Source organism: Carettochelys insculpta, chromosome 21, assembly GCF_033958435.1.
Source record: "Carettochelys insculpta isolate YL-2023 chromosome 21, ASM3395843v1, whole genome shotgun sequence".
NCBI classification, from domain to species: Eukaryota; Metazoa; Chordata; order Testudines; family Carettochelyidae; genus Carettochelys; species Carettochelys insculpta.
The window spans coordinates 23,853,954-23,879,533 of NC_134157.1; the positions used below are offsets into that span (position 1 = coordinate 23,853,954).

The 25,580-nt window shown below is 41.6% G+C and overlaps 1 protein-coding gene across 1 annotated transcript in view; it reads right to left on the reverse strand.

Annotated features, from left to right (window-relative positions):
• Nucleotides 1–1,396: 1,396 nt before the first annotated feature.
• The window catches only part of MAPKAP1 (MAPK associated protein 1), a 198,206-nt gene continuing 174,022 nt past the window's right edge, over nt 1,397–25,580 (reverse strand). Inside the window, exons 10-12 of the mRNA XM_075015555.1 lie at nt 20,851–20,988; nt 6,063–6,160; nt 1,397–3,147 (exon numbers count right to left, since the gene is read on the reverse strand). Of these exons, the coding sequence (XP_074871656.1) occupies nt 3,022–3,147; nt 6,063–6,160; nt 20,851–20,988 (362 nt within the window). The 3' untranslated portion in view covers nt 1,397–3,021. The remainder of the gene's footprint in view (nt 3,148–6,062; nt 6,161–20,850; nt 20,989–25,580) is intronic.

A 25,580-nucleotide genomic window follows, 5' to 3' on the forward strand; every position in this document is an offset into this window, starting at 1 on the left:
GCTTGTCAACTGTATTACCTAATACCACAATTGCTTTATGTATTTTTGTCCATCTCCCTGCATCTGTGGCTTCAGGCAAATGCACATTCAATGTGTTAAAGCAAGTACAGAACTATCATCATTTGAATGGGCTTGCAGTGCTTAATAATATCAGTGATGTTGCAAGTAAATGAGATTTTTCTTCAATTATAAATGAGTTTGCTCACAAGAAAGTCAGAAAAGCATTCCTTAAATGAAGACCTTTGCTTGCAGTGGAAACTCACAATTAAAGTTACACTTATTTATTAATAATTAAGTCATAAGTGCTCATTTTCATATATTCTTTTGGTTTTAGTATGACCCTGTGGATGAGAAGTTAGATACATCAGGGGCCTGGGGCTGGCCCCTGTAAACTCAAAGTGGCCAGGGCCTCTGTCATTCTCTGAGGGAGCCTGTCCATGAGTAACCTTTTTACTGTTGCATTTTTGTGGATAAATTACACAAACACACACACACACACACACAAACAAACCTCACTGACACACAAAAATGGAGTGTGCAGGCTGTCAGGTTTGCACACACACCACACACACACAGGGGATTGAAAATTTGGACATTTTAAACATTTTAAAATTAATTCTGGATCTTGAGGTGTTAATAAACGCAAGTGGCTGCACATACTGAATGCCCCTTTACAGGAATCGCACACCTCAACAGAATTTGATTCACTGGTTCCCGCACAACAGTTATGATTGTTAAAAACAATATTTGATGGGTGAGTGATACTATTTCTCTTACTATAGCAGGCTACTCAACAGCCAAGCTATAAGACTTAAACTGGCTCACAAAGAGCATGTTCACTTAATTTTAACATACAATAGTTCACAAATTTGATTAAATTAGTCATTGCCATTGCACAATTTGCAACTTCTTTCTCCACAGCCTCTTGCTATGTCTGTGCATATAAATAAAAATATAAATACCAAATTCTAAGGCCGTGTCTACACTTATAAAAAACTCTGAAATGGCCATGCTAACGGCCAAATCGAAGAATACTAATGAGGCACTGAAATGAATATTCAGCACCTCATTAGCATGCTGCTGGCTGCGGCTCTTCAAAAGTGCCACGGTTCACTCTCCCGCATCTTGTCTACATGGGGGTCCTTTCTGAAAGGACCCTGCCAACATCAGAAATCCCCTTATTCCTACCAGGAATAAGGGGATTTTGACACTGGCAGGGTCTTTTCGAAAAAGACCCCTGTGTAGATAAGCCACGGGCAAGCGAACCGTGGCACTTTCAAAGTGCTGTGGCTGTCAGCATGCTAATGAGGTGCTGAATATTCATTTCAGTGCCTCATTAGTATTCTTTGATTTGGCCATTAGCATGGCCATTTCGAAGTTTTTTGGAAGTGTAGACACAGTCTAAAAGATTTGTCTCCTTTACTTTGACTTTCTGGAAGAGTAATGATGGAAGATGAATGTAACATAATAGGTAAAGGCCTTTTCTGCCAACTAGCAAGGAGGATCAGAACTCTTCTTGCAAAGGAAATGCACCTCCACAGCTCCTCCTTGAAGGGTTTCATTCACAGTTCTTCTGATGGAATAAGCTAAAAGTTTAGAAATTTGAGACTTTTAATGCAACATATGAATGACAAATATGGAATTATCTGCTGCAGCGTTTATTCCTAAACTATGCATTAAGGCTCAGAGGAAAAAATGTAATACAAAACCAAAGAAAGCTGTTCTAACAGGTTAAGCTGTCAGTAAGTCAATCTCTCTGTGAGGCAATACAACACAGGGAAAATATTTGGCCTCTCCAGAAGCAATCTGTTTTGTTGCAAATTTCTATAGGAGGTTTTTCTTCATTCTTACATGCAGAACTCTGCCAAGCATTCTTAGCACAGCCGTATGCGCCCATGGGATACAAAATTGAGAGTAACAGGTTCACAGAGCACTCAGCTTCAACAATATACAGAAATTCATAAAAGACATTTCTGGGGCATCAACATGAAAAGAGAGGGCAGCTACAACTCTCACTACCCTCTGATCTATGGCACCTTACTAATCTTTAGAGAGGGGCAAGAGGGGAACAGTTACAAATCCCAGTACAAATTAAGTCTTTATGTAGATTTATGAACCATTTAATCTTGAGATAAAAGAAAAAGGAAAGTTATTTCTCAACCCTCAGGTGAAAATTCTCAGAAACGAACCAGAGACCCAGGCCAGTGAGCAGGACTTCTCTGCTGATTCAGTCACTCATAATTTACCGGAGACCCCATCTCCAAGAAGAAAGTCTCCCAGCCTTCCATTCCAGAAAAGCTCCCATGACTTTCTAAACATAACGCTTACTGGAGGCACATCACTTCCAACAAGATGTCTTCAAAGTAGAAGAACGAAGCTGCTAAATGTGCTTAGAAAACAAACCAACCAACTAACTAGCACTGGCTTTTAAACATTCTTCAAGAATCCATTGCTCTGCAGTGACTGTGCCACTCTGCCAGGACACAGACAATTACAGACGAAGCTGTAGCTTAAATCTACCCCTCAAAAGAACTGTGCATGAGATAAACCTTGAGAAAGATTACACCTTTATTAATAGTAAAAATGGATACATTTCATTTTTAGAAATTTGATCATGTCACAAGCAGTACCTGTGTGCGCATGTGTGTATGTAACTGATGTACAGAATTTATCTTTCCTAGGCTGTGAAATAATTTGTAACCACCTCTTGCCTTGTGATTGTATGTAATATAGTTGTTAAATGATGCCAACCTACATCCTCTTAATTTCTAATCCAAGAAATTGTGAGTGTCACAGCCTCCTCCCAGCTGATATGGCTCTTTGTTTTTGTCATAAGGGAGACTTCCCATCACCAAAGCAGGGTCATCTGTTCATCATGAGAAACTGTATTACCGATTCTCTTCCTTGGCTGCTCCTGGCTGTTGGCAGCAAGAACACTGTAGTGCTGGCTCCCACCTGTCTCAGACTGTTGGGAGCTTCGCCTTGGAATTGAGCAGACAGTTTTTTGCTCTAGGCTAGACATTACTGCTGTCCTGATTTCTTCTCCTTCTGGAAGCTGAAGCTTGTTCTCCTGCTCAGTTTTCTTTGTTTCTGAGCAAAATAATCTGCTCTGGTTGTACTTGCTCGAGATTCTAGAATATAGTTGACCTGGAAAACACACAGTTTAATTTCAGGATGATGCCAAATGTAAAGGACAAGGTAGAAACAGCACAGAACATTTTAACCCCCGAGACTGGAAAATACTCTTCTTGTTTTGGGCTTGCTGACCCTCTGTTCTTGTCACCTGACAGGAGTAGCTGTATTATGTCATTGCTTGCAGCTTTCAATATCCCTGGAAGGGATGACTATGAGAGAGAAAATGTAAGTGCACAGTCTCACAGCACTTGATCCCTATTGTTCTGCCACTTTTGAGCAAAACTGCCAGATGACTGCAGTAAGTCACAAAACCCACAGTATTGGTCTAACACATTAATAGGCTTCAATAAAAGGTTTTATATCAATGTTGATACAAACATTCTCTTTACGATGTTTGCATACTCAGCTAATCTTATACTTTCCATGTATTTTGGACCACATTACTTGATGAAAGCATTTTTAAATGATATTTAACGAGCCTACTATTTGTTAAATTTATTATCTCCAGTGCTTTCTGATAATCACATAGATAATTTTAATGGCAGGTTAATGCAAGAATCAAAAGATAAAAATGCCCTTTGGTCTGCCATTAGCTGGTTAATATGCTGTGGCTTAAAACTTGCACAATTTTATGCACTGTGGAGTGTTTCACTTTCATTGCATATTACAGCTTAAGGCATAAAAATATAGCAAGTTTTCATGGTCAATAAACCCTCAATTTTGTCACATAATCATGTGAAGCCTAACCTGAAAAGTCTGATTTCTCTGCATCTTCTAACACTTGCAGAATGAGAAAGAAATAAAGGCTTAACCTGGAAACTTACATATGGAAGAGGAAAATGCTCTATATAAACAAGTTACAACTTAGGCCCAGAAAGGTGACATATTACTGAGTTCAATAAGAGGTGCACCCTGAATACTCCTTTTACCCATATCAGGTCGGTCCTTATAGCCCTTCACAAAACATAGTGCACACTCCTGGATATAATAAGAGTGCTGGAGAGGAACTGTTTAATTGAAGACAAGTAGTGATAAAAATTCTACTTTAGAAGTTCACAAATTCAGGGCAAAATAATTAAACCCAAATCTTAGGGCATTAACTAAAATGCTCTATCATATGTCTGTTATTTAGCACTTCCATAACCTTTAGACAGAAAATACCATTACACATAGGGAATGGCATATACCTGTTACCACTTAAAATTTCAAATTGCTATAAAAATAATAGACTGCAGAAAATTAAGTTTAATCTTCCAACACCATAATCTTCAAAGAGAGGTTTGTTTCAGAAAGTAAATCAACCTGCTCACATACCAAGTCATTATAAAATCAAACAGTTACAATACAACATATTTAAAACAAAATACTGGAGTGGAAAAAATTGTTTTCTTTGTACTGAGACATTACATTTGGGCAAACATTTGTCAGATGAACAAGGAGAGAAGTTTGTCCTGCCAGAAATACAATCTTCTGCTTGATCCTGTGTTGAAGTCATAAGCCTCCAATCAGTTTATGACCTTGAACATTATTTTGATGTCAAATGCAGGCTTACGATTCTGCTAGAAGCCTTGTGAAATCTTTGTCTAATGTTAACACTAGCTGTTCAGAAAAGCCTGAAGTGTGGTGGAATTTTTGTTTAAATATTCTCCTGTGCTACTGCGAAGAAGTTCCCTTTGTTAATGCCACTGAGAAATGGCAGGCAGCTATTTGAAAGCAGCTATGAAATAACTTCACTCTTTCCAGTAATGGTGGGGTTCCCTTCCTTGTCTGATACGTGCGTATGCCAGGCAGTCCAAAGGCTGCTGTCGTCCAGCAACACTCCAGCTGTGTATGAAACTAAGCCACTACTGCTGTGAAGCAGATTCCTAATGCTCTGTTTTTATTTGCACGGATAATTTGAAATCTCTCTCTGTTGGCTAACGTGCTGGTTGTGTTGGCTCAGTTATCTCACCTGTAAAATAGAGATGAGCAGCCTCCCCACAGGGCAGGTAGGCTAAGTTCAGAGTTCACAAAGTGCTTATACTGACAAGCAGCAGGACTGGGGGTCGGTCCCTTAGTGTATGTTGTGTTGTTCTGGGTGCACGAGCTCTTACTCGACCCCCACCCTCACAGCTCCCAGCATTCTATGAAGAAAAGGAGTCTGACCAGAGGGTCTCCATGCCATGGGACCCCAGTGCCTCTAAGTGTCTCTTGGCCAGCCAGGCATACTTTACAGCAGGGACAGCTTGCCCCAGGGTTGGGGAACAGAAGGTCACTTGAACCCCACCAGACTTGCAGTGAGCAGACTTTGGTCAAAGATCTGCTCCTAGGGAAGGGGATATCCCGAGGACCTGGTGGTATTTTTACAATCAGTCTCTGGGCACAAGACCACATCCTGCGTGGCTTGGATTTAAAACTGGCTAAGTTCTAGTGGGGAATTACTGAAGGCCAGTTACTCTGCTACAAGCACAGACGCATCTTCTAATGATTCAGAGGAAGATGTGGGAAGCAAAGAGTTAAAGTTTAGCTGTCACAATATGTCCACCGAAGAGAGCGAAATGTCAGGATTTAAAACACAGGGCACATGCATCTGGAACAGGACAGTTTCTTGACTGTTAATTTATACCTTTACTATTTAAACATACACCACAAATCTAAAGGTAAGCTACCTGACAAAGTAAAAATTTGGTAGATTCCAATTCCACAGAGAACAGATGAGTGCTTATAGCAAAATATACTGAATACACACTAAGGCTGCTGTCGGGTTCCCTGAAAAATGGATCCAATATACAAAGTCCAGAAAATTCAGTAGTAACCAAATAAAAGCCTCTCAGCACAGCTTATGCTTTGCATTATCCGCATGCAAAACCTCCTGAATATTTGCAGTTTTTGTGTCTAACAAATGATAACACCTAGAATTCTGGATTATATTAAAATTTGATACCCACCTTCAGGACAATTTCATTGATGGTAGCAGCATCTGATTCAAAGTAGAGATGTTTGTAGTCATGATTGCTTAGATATGTAAGTTTAAATATTGCATGACCTAGAAAGATTAAAAAATACAGTGTTCACAATACTCGTGTAAAGTTTTAGCAAAGCTCGTGTGCACAACAGAAGAAAAACACAGATGGTGATCTTAGCATACCATCCGTACAACAGAAGGAAGTAATGAAATGCTGACAGGCTTCTCATGTCATTTCAATTTAAGGCAAGTGGTGGCTTACAGGAACTGCTGAACTCTTTTCAAAAAAGTTCATTTCCCCACTGTAGGAAATGCAAAAATCCATCAAACGGCTAGTTAGGTCCTAGTCAGCCCTAGACTATATTTCAGTTAAACTATCACATTAGAACTGCTTTATGAAACTACCCACTGTATAATCATCACATGTAGAAGATAAGTGTTATATTTAACATAAAAGGCCAATTAACCTCCGAATTATCACTGTAAAAATAATAAAAAAAAGCCAAGCTGCTTAAGGCAACATAAAACAGTACTGCAATATTAAAGAAAAAAAATCTGTCACTAAACAGTTCTTCCCAGTTAAAACCCTGTTCTTTATTCTCTTTACTCTAAACTTAGTTGTGCTTCTAATTCATGTACCATATAACTGACAGACCTAATCCCTACTCAGCCAATGGAAATAGTTTAGCGATTAAACTGGCAGCTTTCGGTAGCAAGTAGGCAAATCTCTGCGGCTGGCTAGTGGAAGGGCAAGGAAGGTGGTGACCTTTAAATTAATGTGAGCAGGGCAGATGTCCTAATTTTATCATGAAAATCCAAGGCAGAACTCACAGGAGGGCAAAATGTCCTTTGCCATCTGAATATGAATAGTTTCAAAATTGAAACTCAATACATTCCATATGTAAGCTGTTGTGTCAGTTTAGACTGAATTTATTCAGGTCAAAGTTACTAATCTATAAAGTAACAGCCCCATTACTGTAAATTCACCTCCTTCCCGGAGGAAGCCTTATTTGCAATCTTATTTACATTATATAATTCTTCAGATCTTCAAAAATCAACTGATATATGCTAGGAAAGGATGGCCAACAATCTGAGACCTCAGTATTTTATCATGGCATGTTAATTAAGCCCCATTATGATGCACTAATCATGAATATAAATTCTCTATTGAAAAATTGGCTAATAATTAAAAAAACTTTAAATCATTTGACAAATGAAGCTTTGGTGGTATTAAAAATGCTCAAAGTCTCAGCTCCTGGCTAATCAGTATGTTAATGCATTCATAGCTGGATACTGCTGAGGACTGAATTCAGCATCTTTTACCATTCCAAGCGTGCAATGACACACTATTCATGGAGACATGATACAACTTTGTGAAGTACCAACGTTCATGGCTTTTTATTGTCCAAGATGATGTTATACACGGGAATTTTAAAATATGGCAGAAATTATGGGCCAAAAAACCAAAGGGTTTTCTTCACTGCTGGTAACCAGCTGCTGTTCTTCCCAGCTCCTGAGAAAGCACTTTCCAACCTTAGTCCTACCCAGACATGCCATTTCACTATCCCTGCTGGAACATCTCATTCTAAGTTTGCTTCTCTCCTGTCCCGGTGGTACATTCTCCTAGCTGTGACCATTGTAGATGGACAATTTGGGATGTTTGATGCACCTTTGAACAGTTCTCAAGCACAGAAATCAAACGATTGCTCAACTCCATGTTGTAGTTGGAGAAGCAGGCCAGCTGACAGGGTGTTGCACTGGCAATCAAGAGAGCATGGTCTGCCACCGTTAGATCTGCCACCGACCTGCTGCGTGACTAGAGGCTTTTCAGAGCAGAGCGTGTCTGGTACTGGGTATACACATGCCCAGCACAGGGGAACTCCTGTCTGGACTGGGACCCCAGGCACCACAGCAACACAATTATTACTAACAACAACAAGTAGTTGCAATGTAGCAGAACCTGCATTTATTCTTTTCCAACACATGGTCCCAGGGCACAGACAGCTGCAAAGCAGAACTCCAGCTCCATGGACCTGGAACAGTCTACATACAATGTAGCTGGGGTGGCTCTGCTGCGCAGAAAGCAACAGAACACCACAGGGGACTGCAGCAGGAGCCTTACAGGGGAAATTCAGAAGGCTGAGGTGTTGCCAGTGGTTCAAATACACGTAACTCAATCCAGCCTCAAATACATGTAACTCAATCCAGCCTCAATCCAGCTGCATAAAGAACAGTGGGAAGGTCGTGTGGGTGAGCTCTATCTCCTTTGTAGCTCAAATTATTTGAACTCCTTCCACCCATGTAAGGACTCCTCCTCCTGTTTTCTTCTCAAACGTGAATATGTACAATGGAGCCAGCAGTGCAAGCTGAAAACCCATTACCCTCACCCCTGTTTTCAATGAAAAGCAGCAGCATTAAATTGCTGTCCTACAGGTTGAAGCTCTCTAGTCTGGAACTCTCTTGTCCAGCAACATCTGTAACCGAGCAGGATTTTAGTTATCAGGACGATCACTTATCATGGGTGTGGCCAAGTTTCCTGGGGTCCCGTAAGTTTGTTTGCAGCCAACAGTCCTGGCTCTCCATGTTCTATGCTGTTATTTAGCTGTAATTTACTCCTCCAATGTCTTCTAAGGGCCCAGTAAGCAATGGAAGCACTGGCAATGCTGCTAAACAATATTAACCTTCCATAGTTCAGCAAATTCTCTGGTTCGGAAACCTGTAGTTCAACTCTGTAGTGCACAGACATAAACTGCGTATTATATGAAGAATTAAAAGAACTGCTAGCAAATGCTTTTCTCAATCCGTGCAGCCCTAGAGTACGTCAACAAGAGCAACACCACTACTATTCTGTTGCACCACAAAAGAATGTAAGAGAGCAGATTTGCCTGAAATATGGAAAACAGGCCAGAGTCACAGGCAAACCTTGTCCAGCACCCTCACCTCCTGTTTAAACCTGTCATTTATTCCTTCTTTTCAGCCGCAGTATTTATACAGCTGACAGAAGCAGAACACAGAACTTTATTTCAAGCACTTATTTTGGGATTTTAAAGAGTCAGCCTTTTCGGTAACAATTACAGAGCAATACACGTCAATAACACTTTTATAGTGCCGTGTAACAGCAGGCAGAGTTCAATCCATAACCACAGAGAGGTCTGGCTTCCCCTAAGTTTCCTGGCGGAGCACAAGGAGGAGAGACCTAGCTTTTATGCCCAACATCATCTTATTTCTCACTAGTGGCACTAGCTAATATTTTAAAAAGGGGCATGTTAGTTAAGACGTTAACAACAATTGGTTACCTCAAGAACGAATAGTTTGTGTTATGGGGTGAAGGTCTCTTGAAAATACCATAAAAAGAACCAAGCTTCTCCATGAAAGAAAAAATTAGGAAGAAAGCCCAGTACAAAATGTGATGGGCTGCAGAGAACATAACCCTGAACCATATGGTGGAGATATCAGCCTAACCATGCTACAGCTTGTTCCGCAAGGCCCGCTCCCCTAGAGCAGCAGGCTGGAGCATTTGCAGGTGCTGCACATTGTGTTCACGCTCTGTCAATCAGGGCTGCAGCTGAATTTCCTGCTTCAGAGAGTGTGGACCAATTGAAACATCACCATTTTCGGAAATGGACTCTTGCCTCTACAAGGAACCCCACCCATTTGGGGCAACAGATAATGAATAAAACAATAACATTAATTTTACTTTGAAACTTTAGTATAAACACCTTATAGCTGGTTTGCAGAGAAGAATTTCTGTGACCAGTAACATAGGCAATGTCATGGGTTTATCTACTTCTGACAGCTGACAGAGCACAAAAGGCCCCAAAACATTTCTTTAGAAAATAGCATTATGGCATTAAACTTGTGTGCGCCCATGTCCACATTATACTTTTCATTATGTGAAATATTAGTTCACTGAAACAATCAACTGCCACTTGGTTTTGTTGCTATTCTGGCCAGACTGAATCCATGAATTGTGAAGGATGGATTGATTTCCTTTTCCAAGAGCACTTAAATATGTGATATACAGGTCTAAACCTTCTTAATGTCACTCTTAGTGAAGCAGAGATCAATACACATTTCAATATTTTTATATTTCTATATAAAGAATATCTGAAGATAATGTGCTTTACTGCCCTTAGTAGAATTCAGATCACATGGGCTCCTATGAACATTGTGGTTATAATAAATTATTTTAAATATTCTTTGCCTCCCCTTTAATGTATATACTTGAAATGAATATGTTCTGCTCCAGCCAAGATCTCTGGCATGTCCATTTCTCCTCCCTCATGCTGAGATTACTGAGAAAGGAATGAAATGTTGAACACTAAAGAGCCATCACATTTGGGTCAGGACATCCCATCCCTCAAAACTGGAGGTGTTCAGAGCTTGGTTTGAGCCACTGTAGCAAGGAGGAGTCAGCTCTACTGCTGCCACATTTTCATTGCATCTCTTCATGTTTGATGAGGAAAATATACTAGACTCTTACAAGTGGCTATTTACATGTGTTCTCTTAAAAGAACATTTTATTACAGTAAACCCTCGATTTTGTGGAGTCCGATTTAGAAGACTTCAGGAACGGAATCAGGGCCCATAAAATCCTAAATACCTGACCGCCTTCCCATGACTGGCCTTACTGCTGCACAGGCGGAGACGCTGCCTCTCACACTTGAGCCGCCATGTGCTCCTCCCACCGGGGTGGTGCGTGTACGTGGAAAGATGGCACTTGCATACATGACACTCAGCTGGTGGGAAGAGTACACGGCAGTTCCAGCAGCAGTGGCGGCTCTTCCAGGTGGCAATAGGGCCCTCAGCCACAGCCCAGCTTTTGCTGCCACGTGCAGCAGGGCCTCCAGTCACGGCAGGACCCTTGCTTCAGCGTGCAGCTGGATCCTTGCTGCCATGGGGGAATCCCCACCAGGGCAGGGCCCCCAGCAACAGCAGTAGATTCTGGTGGCTTTTCCTGTGGCGGTGAGTAGTGGGCATTTTGAGGGAGAAAAGGGTCGAGGGCCTGGGGGAACGTGGCAGGGGTGTGTCATAATAAACCCTCTGATTTAATGGACATCCGGGTTTATTGGAGACCCATCCTCACATTAGTCTGTTAAATTGAGGGTTTACAGTATTTCATCCTGTTCATAGTCTAGTGCTGAGATAAGATATCAGATTTCACTTCCTGGAATCACTGTGCAGTGCTATGACGTTTTGAAGAATTCTAGTTTTTACAGTAGGTGGGAAATTTTTCCTAGAATTTCTGCAAAATACAAATAGTCTTTGGAAAATTATATTAAAGCTTTTAAAATACACCTTGTTTTTATTTATATAAGAGAAACACTACATCTTCCACTTGCGCTGCCTCAGGCGCATCCTTGGAATATCATGGAAGGACAGAGTGACCAACACCGCCATCCTCGAGCAAGCTGGAATCCCAACCATGCACACCCTCCTCAGGCAGCGTCGACTCCGCTGGCTTGGCCATGTCCACAGGATGAATGATGGAAGGATTCCAAAAGACATCCTGTATGGTGAGCTAACCTCTGGCAAAAGACCTCCCGGACGCCCCCAGTTGCACTACAAAGATGTCTGCAACAGAGACCTCAGAGAGGTAGACATTGAGCTGGACAACTGGGAAGAACTAGCAGATGACCGCAGCAGATGGAGGCAGGGGTTACACAAGGGCCTTCAGAAGGGCGAGATGAAGATCAGACAGCTAGCAGAGGAGAAGCGAGAGCACAGAAAGCACACTAAGGACTTGCCAGACACCCACTACATCTGCAAGAGATGCAGCAAGGACTGTCACTCTCGTGTGGGTCTTCATAGTCACAATAGACGCTGTAAATGAAGTGCTCAATTGAAACTTTAAAGGGCGCGATCCATAGTCTATGCAGACTGAAGGATGCCTACTACTACTACTACTACTAAGAGAAACACTATTCACTTTGACAGAAAGACTTTAATGAGAAACAATTTTTACCAGTTCTACCCTGAACAGTTTTTTCCCCCCAGAGCTCAGATGTTACCAACACCATTGTCACTCTTCAGCTGAGCTGCATGACCTCTTCACCAATTACAAGAATAACAAAAATATTAATCAACTGAAGGAAACAGAAACAAACCTAAGAAAGTGAAAATATATGATAAATGTTTATTATACCTTAAAGAGTGGTTCCCTCATTATAAGAGCAGAAGGCAGGAATCAACAATTAACATTATTGGAATAAAAAAGAAAAAGTATTTATGGTCTTATTTGACATTATCAAAGTTTTTCACTATTTCCAAAGTTGTTAATATACCTGGATTAACCCCTGCATTCTCTTTTGCTCAAAACAAACTTAGAAGGGACCATAAAGAGCTAAACAGATGGATATACTTACCCACTCTGGAAAGCTGTCTCTGTTAGGAGAAGCATCATATTTCAGGGGCAATGACTACAACAGAAATTATGGATGAAATCTCAAACCAATTGGAGTCAATGGCAAAGCTTCCACCATTCACTTGAGTGGGCACACCAGCAGACATACCGGCAGCAAGGCACACTGCAGGACAAGGAACTCCATACAGGAGAACGGCAGATCGGACACTATCCTGGGATGCTCACTAACAGCTTAGAACAGGCAGCCATACTTCTTCTGGCTTAGTCAGCTCTTTTGGGGATGGGCAAATTCTGAGAACACTTTCTCCATCACTCACGCCCTTTACATTCTGTTACAGTCTGATTAATGAAACATTATGAGAGCGGCCGCCTCTTCTCCAGGCTTTCTCAAAGCACAGCTGCAATTAAGCTTGTGATGCATGTGACCATTTCTAAGTCACACTGTAACAGAGAGGAAGCCGTGCTAGTCTATACACTATCAAAACAAAAAGCAGTCAAGTAGCACTTTAAAGACTAGCAAAATAGTTGATTAGGTGAGCTTTCATGGGACAGACCCACTTCTTCAGACCATATCCAGACCAGAACAGACTCAATATTTAATACACAGAGAACCAAAAACACTAAGCAAGGAGGACAAATCAGGACAATCAGTAAGCAAGGAGGACAAACCCTGGGTGACATGCCTGTTCTCTCCTACAAACAACCTCCCAACCTCATGAGGATCCTTACTAACAGCCACAGTCTATACCCCAGGAACACCAGTCCTGGAACCTTTCCCTGCAACAAAGCCCACTGCCAGCTTTGTCCACATATCTTCTCTGGAAATACCATCACTGGACCTAACCAGGTTACTCACAGAATCACGGGCACTTTCTCATGCTCCTCTACTAACATCATATATGCCATCATGTGCCTACAATGCCCAGATGCTTTGTATGTTGGACAGACTTCTAACTCCCTTACACAAAGGGTCAACGGGCACAAAACAGACATCAAAACACTCCAGATCCACAAACCAGTTAGTCAACATTTTAATGGAATGGGGCATTCTGTCAATGACCTCAAGGTATGCGTGCTACTGAAGAGAAATTATCGCTCCGTTTTAGAAAGAGAAGTGGACGAACTGACATTTATATTCAAATTCGGAACATTAACACATGGTTTAAATCGTGATGGGAACTTTCCGAGTCACTATAGGGGCTCGTCTGCATACTTGACTCAATCTAATTCTTGATCTTCCCCCCCACCCCTCCACTCTCTGATTTGCTCACCTTGATTATCTTTTTCTGATTTGTCCTCCTTGCTTAGTGTTTTTGGTTCTCTGTGTCTTAAATATTGAGTCTGTTCTGGTCTGGATATGGTCTGAAGAAGTGGGTCTGTCCCACGAAAGCTCACCTAATAAACTATTTTGCTAGTCTTTAAAGTGCTGCTTGACTGCTTTTTGTTTTGATAAGTCACACTGTGTTACCTGTTTACACATCTGGGCATTTTTTCCATTTTTATCCTCTAAAATTCTTTCAAAAGCTGAAATCTAACAAACATTTTTGTATGAAATAGGAAAGCGGAGGAGTTGCCCAAAGCCTATTCACTGGCAACCTTGTTTGGAAAAGAGATGATAAATAAATCATAATGCACTAAGCAGTGCTTCCGCATGGCAATCACCTACTTCACTGCGTCTGCACCTCATCAATCACACTATTGTCCGCTTGAAAGGCGAGCCTTGTAAATGTCATATCCACTCAAGCCCAAGGAGAAGCGAATCAAAATGCAGCAAGGACTTTTAATTGGATAGTGTAATTAAACTAAAAAACCCCAGCAGACTAGCTTTGACAGGATAGATGAAGACCCCTTTTAATAGGGCTACGAAACATATTTGTTAAAAGGATGAGGCAATGCATGCTCCTGATTGGGCTCTAGAGTACTTTTCTGAGAAGGCTGTTCAATAACCAATGTATTTAATGAGTTAAAGCTAAGCTCTAGTTTATACTCAGACAGGACTTTATCTTCCTGTATGCTAATACATCACAGGGCTGAACTTATTAAAAACAAGTTACCCTTATGTTAACCATTCAGAGCTACAATATTATAACTATGTAACTATCTCATACATCAAGGACTGCTCACCACAAACACAGTCTCCATTACTTGCCATAGTAAATTGTTGACCATGCCAGCAGTTAACTCGGAGACATGGACAAACTCGTATTCCTTGCCTTGCAACCAACCACTTTCTCTGGTAGATCCAGGTTCACAAAGTTAAGGCCAGGCATACCTGGGGTGACCTCCTGGCATTGCCAGCAGCGCAGCGAAAACCGCAGCAGCAGCCTCTGACCTACGTACGGAGTGCAGCTACGTACGGAGTCCCTACGCACCTACGTACGGAGTCCCTACCTGACTTGCAACAATTTGAGCCCAGCATGTCTTGCTGGAACAATTACAAATACAAAGTCACATGCACACTTGTGTCACATGCACACTACACCTCTACCTGGCTATTTCATGGGTGTAAACAATTGTGTCCATGTTTAATTACAAATGTGATTCTTTCGTACATTTACAGTCATCTCAAGACTTTTTTTTCTGCAAAATTCCCCCCCCCCCCGCCCCCTAAACCTATCTCTAGCTCATCTAATTAAGAAACTATTGCCTGGGATCATGCATGCATTGAGAATGTCCTGGTATCACTGAAAAGAATTGTAACTCTGGTAACCAGCACATAAGCAATATTGTATTCATAGCAACATCATTCACAAAACAGCACCAATAATTACTCTGACTCCACTGAAGGGATCGGGCCCAGTGTGCCAGATATTACATAAACTTGGCAAAAAGGTGCAGGATGCAGATTTGAGCACAGGATGTTCATGGAAAAAATGCACTGGACGAAAGAAATTTTTCAAACATTATATTGCATATAAACAAAAGTGATAAACTCTTTAGAACTACAATTAATTGACTTCCTTGTTACATGTGTTTAAACAAACTTTCTATATACTACTATGCAATGTATATAATCTGGAGGAACATCATACTGAAGTAAAACATCAAATACATTTAGCTTTGAATGAAAACTATATAAACCCATTTCAGCCATCAATTTGGCTATCATTTATAGCCAGTATGAATTCTGCTGGAAAAGCTATTTTTGTGCAGATATGGAATTCAATGGGAAAGACTGACTTGTGCAGCAACATCAATCAAAACGTCGGCTCTGTTGGCAGCTATCCACAGCAAGGCAGGTTCAAAGGTCACAGGATAAAGAAAAAGCCAAGCTCTGGTTCAGCTCTTATATCTCCTTGCTATAAGTCTTGCAAAGGTACCTACCCCCTTCTGTATCAGGCGGCTTTCATTAATCTTCTTGCCATCTTCTTTAACGAGTCATGCAGAACCGCTCGATAGAAAGACATAGAATGGGGAGGCCTTATGTCTATTACTGGGTTAACATTCTGTTAAGCCCCAGTGAAACAATGGAACAGGAATTTAAAGGAAATCTTATACTGGAGAATGCAATGCAGGCAATTAAATGACTATTTGAAATTATCAATATGTTTGTGACCCATCGGACGGACTACCTTTGTTTAACGTATGCTAGCATTAGATCACTGATCCAACAGTGATCCTTTCAGTTTTATAAAAAATAGGATAAAGAATCATTAAGTATTTAGAATTCAATTAGAAAACACAACAGATTTCTGCAGATCTTGGCAAGTACTTAGGAATGGAAAAAATACTAATTCAGCCTGGAGGCCACAATTTCAGCAGACTAATTTATCTGCAGTTCTACCAACAGGCCTATCTTGAAACTACTAATCCCCTCGAAACTCCACTGCTGGATCAGTGCTTTCTTTTTGCAGATGTTGAAGTGACTTGGTAATCCTAGGGTGACCACATGGCCCGATGGCAAACACAAGGCACCGGCTCCAGGGATGGGGCCGCTGTTCCATGTCAGGGCTCCTCAGTGATGAGGGCAGCTGCCCCACTGTGAGGCACCAGGGATGGAAGCTCCACAGCCTCCTGATGAGGGTGAGTGGAGGATGGTGTGTCCACAAGCTCCCAGCAGGGGTATGCCAGGGAATGAAGAGGCCTCCTCGTGGCAAAGCTCACCAGCAGTGGCAGCTGCCTCTGTGGGGTGCCAGGGAATGGGGCAGCTGCCCAGAGGAGGATCTCCCTGGCAGCAACGGTTGCCACCTTGAGACTCCGGGTGCTGGGAAACAGGAGCCCCACAAAATACGGGACAGTAAGCTCATCTTCCTAAAAAAAAAAAACCGGGATGTCTGTGAGACAGCTTAAATAAGCAACTGTCCCAGGAAAGACGGGATGGATGGTCACCGCAGTAATCCTAAACCTTAAGAGGGACAGCACCTGTATGCATCCATCAAAGGCACACTTTGTCTATAGTGCACTTTTTAAAAATAGGCTGTGGTCTGTGGCACTGAAATTTTACCTGCGTTCATATCACATAAGACAATAGTATAATCAGATTTCCTTTAAATTACACTATTGCAACGGGATATAATTGCACTAAACCTATTATGTTGCTTCCTTAAGATGTTATGCTGTGTATACTTAATTGAGGTACAGAGCTCTTTTCAGCTATAAAAATGACAGCTACTTTATTAAGGTTTAAATCTTATTTCTTAATGAGAGGATGCTTCCTTTCAAGATTCAAAACCTGTCGAATCTTTTGTGATAATCAGACTGAACTTGATTGAAACAGAGCACATTATACACTGGGTTGGCAGATTCTAACAGCACTGTCTTTAGCTAGTAAGGCCATAATCTCTTCTCCTTGCCTGAATTCCAGGGGGCTTGACTTAATTCAGAAAGAAGACACTACCCCTGGCCCAGTACAAGAGCATACAAAAATCTTAAATTTCCAGTTATACCCCCAGCACTAAGAGCAAACAATTGTATGTGTTTATACATTGACTTCAGTTGAATGCAGCCCTAGGTTTTGTGAACTTGGGATAAGAAGTTGAAACTTCCCTTATAATAACTCTCAAAATTCATAAGCAGATATTAACAAACTTGACCTCTACTGTTAAAAAGTTCCATGTCCTTTATGTGAGTTTAAACTTTCACTGTACGACTTTGCCTTACAATAAGACATTTGAGTTTAAAGGAAATTTTACTGACTCCCAGTCTCCCACCACCAATTTTATACTCATTGCTATTTAAACATTTTTTTCAAATAATTATTTCTGCAAACGCTAGGATCTCCATACTCTGCAGACACAGTAACCAGTCAAATGCTTAGCCACGTTAGTTATATGCAAACTTTTGAGCAATTTTGGCATACATATTCAGGTGCACTAATCACAATGATCAAACTGCTTTGACAGTACCATTCTGCATAGCCATAAAAACTGGCCATAGTTGGAAGTTTTTGAAAACCATCTCTTTCTGTTTGGAGATATGACAAGGAGGTCTAGCTGAGTGGAGAACAACTTCATTACAATCCAGCTGGTAATGTCTACAGGAAGCAGTCAGTTTAATAAAACATCCAGTGATGTTTTCCCACATTATAACTGTAAGGTACTGTATAATCACTGTTACATGTTGCAGTGTGCTTCTGAAAGACTAGATGGAGCACGCTTATGTTATGAGAGATAAAAACATGGAAACAGAATATATTGCAGAACTCAAAAACCTTATCTTTTCTCAGCCTCTCTTTTGTTGCAATAATTCATTCAAGGAAGCCCCAAGAATAATTTTTGATATAAACTCTGCTACAAACATATATCACTATGCTGATAACAATCATAGACAAAACTTAGGAAATATAGTGAGTTTCATTCTTTTACTCTGCTAAAATAACTTTTTGTCTTTTAAAATTCAGTAGATACTGATCTGCCACTGAGAGCGCCCCAGAATGTATCATTCTGCGACATCACACACGTCTCCTGTACTGCCCTAAAATAATGCCTTCTGGGACATTTTTACTGCCCCTGGTAGAGGCACAGATTTCAGGAAGATGAAAAAGAATTATTTTCACCCTTTAAAAGTGTATAAAATCTATTTTAATATGGAAACTGTGGGGACTGTGATGGGAAAGAGAGAGAATCAAAATCCCCAATATAGTGAAGGCTGCTGTTACCATCTCCCATCTGCAGCCTTTGTTAAGCCTTGGCCTTTTCCACACCAGTGCCTGTCACTCCAAGCCACAGTCTTACTGGCTCCTTACTGCTCTGGAGGGAGCTGCAGTTTGTTTCAGCTGGGCACGTGTGGCCCTTCCAGCAGCAACATGTGCAATCTCTGCAGTGCTGGCAGACCGAATAGACACCCCATCTCTTCAAATGATGATCAAGCCTCGAGCACCCCCATGCCACTTGTGCACTGGGGAAAAGAGCCCCATGCTTTCTCTCCCCCCATTCCCTCCCAGCACTTTCAAAAGAGTCACAAATAACCTGAGTTACACTTCCTCCCGCTCCTTCCCAGAACTGGGGCACTGCGAATCAGCTGTTCACACCACTCCAGCTATGAAAGAGAGGAGGAGGAGCATGGACAGAGCATGAATCAGGCTATTTGTGGACCCTGAAAGTGCTGGGAGGGAGGGGGAGAAGCAAGTCAGTGTGGGACGCCAGTATCCCAAGGTGCAAGAGGCATGTGGGGGAGGCAGGTGGGAGGGGGCCTGGGGCAACAGGTGGAACTCCAGTGGGCTGTGGGCTGCTGCAGTCCCCTGGGGTAAGGGAGGGCCACTCATGAGGCCCACCTGTTACTTGTGGTTGCCCATCTCTGACCTAGACTTTCAGGAGTAGATTTTTAGATACAGCCTGGCTACGGATGCATGCACAATTTTGTGATCACAGAAACTGCAACATAGGTTAGGTCCATAAAAGGCTATTAGCGAAGGGTAGGAACGGTGTCCCTGGCCTCTGATTGTCAGAGGCTGGAGATGGATGGCAGGAGACAAATTGCTCGATCACTGTCTTTGATCCACCCCCTCTGGGGCACCTGGCACTGGCCACTGTTGGCAGACAGGCTCCTGGGCTGGATGGACCTTTGGTCTGACCCAGTATGGCTGTTGTTATGTTCTTATGAAATTGTGGGTGCAAACCTACAGGTGCATTTATTTGCATTAGTAGCAACGAAAGCTGGGTTGGCTGAAAGTCAAGTCTTCAAGGGTTTTGTCAAGAATGGCCCATTTTGTCCACACTTGTTGCTGACAGGCCAACCTTGTTGCTAAAGCCATGCTCTGGAGTGCTGTGGAAATAATACTGGGCAATTTTAGACGGCCTCCCAAGCAGGAAGCTGGACCTCGGGGTCACTCACATTGAGTGCAATGATAACGCGTGGGCGAGGTGAGGGAGAAAGAGAATGGTTTGAGACCAGAGACACAGAGCTGGGAGCAGGAAGATGGTGGCGGGAATGAAGTGGTGATTGCAAGCACAACATAAGCATAACTGTTAGAAAATCTGTGGCGCGCACTGTTTCACCCTCCACCGCACTGTGACAAACTCATTGCCCTATAAGCGCATACTGTTTTCTCTCTCACTGCCACACTCTGGGGAAGTCTTTTACTACCACCGAAAACAGCACACGTGTAACAACACGTAGAATATACAGAAATTCTTTGATGATTCATATCGTTATGATGGGGGGTCACTATGAACAACTATCCATTTTTTGTCTGCACACAAACAGCTTGTTGTCCTGTTTTTTTTAATTCCCCCAATCATCGATGGTACAAACACTACCATGCAGCATTCAGCTGAAACATTGAGGCCTTAAGCTCACGTTCTGTGTCTGGCACAACCCAGGTCTCACTTTGCCGTCTGGTGAGACACTGGTATCCTCCTTCATGTCTTCCACTTACTGATGAAATCACTTACGGCCCTGGTTCTTAAACAGGGCCATTAGTTTGGTGAAGCTGAGCTCTCTGAAGCAGGTCACGATCTCTATTGTACTGTCCCGGTAACTGCAGCTATTTTGGGATGTGCTGATACACTGTGTACATTTGAGATTCAAATCTCTCTCTAAGAACGTGGGTTCACTAAATTTATTCAAGCTGCTACGCACAGGACTGCTACAATAAAAGTTCAAGAGCAAGTGCAATAATGCTGGGAAATGGATCACAGCTAAGGGGTTAAACTTTGGATCACAAGAAATAGCAATTTCCTGATGGAACACTATTGGTGGATACTGATGCCAGGACAAGAAATACTTAAATGGGGTTAGACCTTTAGTCTGCAGTAAGTAGCAATGAAAGACCACGTGTTAAAATGGTCTCTGTACATAACACACCCTACTATATACAACCAAGACCAATATAAAGAAATTTCATATAATGAATAAAACACACCTATGGAAAGAAAAGGACATGGCGGCAATATATTCTCTTGGCACCTAGCACACGCAGCAACTGAGAGGGAGAGAGCAGAGAACATAAATAAAAAGCACTACTCACTTGGGCTTTTTTCTTCCGCAAGGTCACAGGCGCAGAGGAGTTCAGAATCAATTGAAATGGGTTTCTGCTTAATCCAAAACTTAGTGCTGGCCTTCTGATTAGTAACAGGGTCTATCTCTACCTTGTCTCCAGAGATACCTGTGAAGCAGAGGGAATAAGGAGCCACAACAGTGGACTCTTAAGTGATTTCACAACAACCATTTGACACACTTTATAAATCTTATGTAGGATCAAAGCATATTGTCCTTTTGGGCTTTTCAAAAGAGCAGGAGTGTTTGAAGCCAAAAGCAAAGTAATTATCAAACTGTATACAAAACCTGTATGTTGCTCTCTTAGCTTGCTAAAAAAAGCACCACAAGAAAAAACAAAAAGCATCAAGGAGCACATCTCACAGCTACATCTGCACAGCTGTTCTGAGAGGGGCTGCTAAATGGATTATAAGGTTTATAGAAAGATGCAGCTCCTATGTTTCGTTTTTTTAAAATCACCACTGTTATACATATTTACTATCTTAGAAGAAAACACCCATAGGTAGTGTTGTATCAATACCTTGTTTGCTGTCAACACATGGTCTTCCAAAGGAGGATGTCCAGTCCTGCATATTGTGAGCATTGTCACCTCAAGCAATTTAAAGCCAGCCCTAAATAGGCAGCTTTGAAAGCAAGTAATGGATTCTGTAGTTCCTGGCATGCAAATGTACAGTTTATGTGCATGGCCTTCCCCAGGTGGCTACACACTATGATACTAGGGTCATGGACACACTAGCCCCTCCTTTTGGAAGGACTATGGTAATGTGGCACTTTGGAATATGCTAATGAGGTACCTTCATGAATATGCAGTGCCTTAATAGCAAAACGATGGCTGCACGTGCTTCGAAAGTGCTAGTTTCTAAACGCTTGCTGCTTGTGTAGCCAGGGGCCTTTCAAAACAGCCCCTCTGATTTTGAAAGCTCCTTATTCCCAAAACGAGATGGGAAGAAGAAGCTTTCAAAATCAGAGGGCTGTTTTGAAAGGCCCCTGGCCACAAGGGCGGTGTGCGTTTCAAAACCGGCAGTTTCAAAGCATGCACGGCTGCCGTTATGCTAATGAGGTGCTGCATATTCCTGGAAGTGCCTTATTAGCATATTCCAAAGTGCCACATTACCATAGCCCTTCCGAAAGGAGGGGCTGGTGTGGTCACAGCCTAGCTGTCTAGGTGCACCTGGATACACACCCAGCAAATTAACGCTTCAGGGGAAGAATATGGAGCAACTCATATAATAGAAAATGCTAACTGTAATATCCCTGGAAATGCTATTTGTGAACTTGTAACAGAAGAGTCCTTCCTTTAGTCCGGGACAACAAAGGACCAAGCTGAGAGTTAACACCACTGGAAGCTACCCTGGAATATACATTACAATTTACAGCAGTCTTTATCACAGTATTACAAAGCAACAGCCTCCCTACGCTGCACAGAAGAGCGTAGGAGCTCATTGTTTAGTTTACAATTACAAGGTTTCTCTGTTGACATGACTGAACAAGCCTTTCAATATGCCTTCCATGGGGAGACCTGTATGGAGCCTTAAAAGTAATTACATTTTTAGGTCATGAGTTATAGGTCAAGGTCAGAAAGAAATAGGGAAAATGGAGCAAGCGTATAAAAAGTATTTAAAATAATAACATGTTGCCGCTGCTTCTCTGGGAAACTAGCAGAGATAACCTTTTCCCTTCTAAGGCCTTTGGTTCAGATGCTTTGGAAAATGCTGTGCCAGATTTAGCTGGAGCATAAGGTAAACTTATTTCAACAGGAGATAATAAATGAAAAATATGATGCTACTTTAACACTAATAGTATCTAAAACCTCTACTTTTCCCCTCTCACTTGATATTTAAAATCTGTTTCATAAAAAATGCACCGATAGCAAGAGGCAGATGCACAGAGCATGAACGTAGCTGTGTTGCTTTGCACAAAATGCAAAACCTTTGTTTTAATCCTTCTCATTACAATACGGCTTACAGAATGCCACAAACTATCCTTACTTTTGGATTCCTCAAATGTGCCATTTTGTCCTTATACATCTCTCACATCAGAGATACCATATTTCAATTAGTGTCAAGAATTGAACTGATGCTCAAAGTGTTAGACCTAGATAATTTGAGCAGGCTGCAGCTGTAACAGGAGATTCCACTTCGTTAAATTTCACTTCAGAAAAAATTTAGAATGGAGTTTTATTTTTTATTTCAGCGTAATCATTAATTGTCCAAAATCTACATGCTTTCTGCCTATCAAAGAAAATTATACTGGAAGTTGATGTGAGTTTTTATTTTTATGTTTGAAAAAGTCAGGTTCTATAAAATAAATGTACAAATCCTTTATGTGGAAATAACCCCTTTCTTCTTCCCTTCCTAAAGCAAACAAACAAAATATTGCCACTGGAAACAGTTTTTAAAAATTTCATTCTATGGTCCTGCAACTCCAGTCAGTCAATATTGTTAATGTACCTTGCTAATTTGATAGGATTTGTCAGGTAACTCCACTGGAAAATTATATAAAACTGTTCCAGATGAACAGATGATAGTGACATGAATTAAAGTGATAGAACAATAGTGGAATATAAACCAGAAATGACACCCAAAGTGGCTGTTGATTTATTGCCATACTGAGTTTGGTTCTGGGCTTCCATGTATATTAGTGCTACAAATCTGGGTCCATTTAGCAGAGAGATGCTCATACATACATCACCAGCTCCTGCTTCAAGCCAAGGTCACTCCCCATTGCATCAATCTTTTCAACAGAGGCTACTTCACAACGCATGGATTTTGTAACCATCTCAGATGTAACAGACTTTCCTTCTCTTTCATCTTTCCTTTATCATGTAAAATACACTTTAACTTCTATTATTTTTATCTGCAAATTGGTGCTGTATACTTCATCTGTTATTTCTGTATCTTGGCATCATTTGCTTTAGCTTGCACACATCCATGGGAGCACATTCTTTATCAATGTTGTCCTTTTTTGTGTTATTGTGCTCCAATCTGCATGTATTTGAACCCAAAATCTGCAGAGTACTAAGTAGTTCATAAAGCTTCAGCAGTTTCTGCTTTAGAGTCTGAATTAGTCACATCCACAATCAAGTTAAACGGTTTCCTCTCCAATTTTCTTTAATGCAGCTATTTTGTCAAAACAAATGGTAGAGATACAACAACCCAGCACTACTCTTTTGTTCTTGCTGTTTTCCTTGCTAGGGTCTGGGTCTAGCCATTTTAATAACCTACTTTGCCAGCAATAATTTTTCAAATCAATATACCTCCTTTTGGTTTGAAAACAGAGTGCACAAATAAATACATCTTCCTGAATGCTGGAAACGGAGAGAAACGTTGACAATATGGTACATGTGCATTATAATGTAACACAAGTTAATCATAAAACCCCTGATCCTGTGAATAAAGCTTTCAGCTCTAATAAAAAAGCGGCCACAGAGTGGTCATTTCTTCCCTCTATATTTATATAACTCCTTTTAACATCACTCAGAATTACACACAGGTGTATACAACCCTGGGCATTCCTCCTAGCTCTCAGGATAAATCTACCACCAGATTCTCTCACCACCCGGCCAAGGTGCAGTGTATCTCAGAAAGTAAAAGGAAAGACTAGTCAGATACTTACAAACATAGCTCAAGGGCTCACCATTAGCCACCCTGCGTCACATAATCAAACCAATTCTTTTAAAACGCTGATTTCCTTACTGGAGATTTTGTACAGGCAATTAGAATGAAAAGTGGTGGGAAGGGGCTTATTGACAGGTACATTACCACAGCTGTACACTACACATAAAGCTATCCAACTTTAGACAGGGGCCTTACACCACAGCCAAATTTCACAAACTCTTGGCAGCAGAGCATTCATTACATGATACACAAAGTTATAGAATCTGTGTGACCCCACCCTACTAAGGAAGGTGCCAGGGCGGCTAGCCCTGCCGTTCTGACCCTGTCAACCAGGTATTGTAGGGAGGAGGCCTTTAAAAGGGAAGAAACTGCAATCAGTAGGAGGAAGAGATCACCCTAAGCAGGAAAGTGCTGAAGTGACTCCACAAGCTAGAAGAGACTCCTATCCAGGACATCTCCCCAGTCCTATGGGACATGCAGCAATTTCCAAGGTACGCCTGGCAGAGCAAGCAGCTCGGCCAGAAGGATTCCTTGGGAATTGTTACACAGACAGCCCCGGAATAAGACAGTAGTGTAGGCTTTTTTCCTCTTTGAGCTGCATCTGGGGGGGAAAAAAAATCTCAACAGTGGCATTTAACTTTCCTTTCCATTCTGCATTAGAAGAGAATTAAGAAAATCCCAAAGGGTGGGATCCCCCTCGTAAGAAATAAGTAGCTGGGGCAGTGTCTAAGCCACACAGTGAACGTCCAGGGATGAAGCCCAGGTCTCCCAGCATCTGTGAGAAAAACCTATGGGGTACTTCTACACTACGATCTAAAAAAAAAAAACACTCATCAACCAACCAAAGGAACATCTGGTATGTTTTGCAAATAGAACAGAACAATGAAACAGTGTGCTAAGATATTTTTCATTACTGCTGGGGTCCTGTCACACTTAAAAATATCCTTCCCCTCAGAAACGTTCTACCAGTTTGAGGAAAATTTCCTATACTGAAAGTGGGAGTACTGGTGAAATTGGTACTCCTTAATTCTGCGTGACATTTAAAAGTGTGTCCACTGTACAATCCAACGTCTCCTGGTCAGCA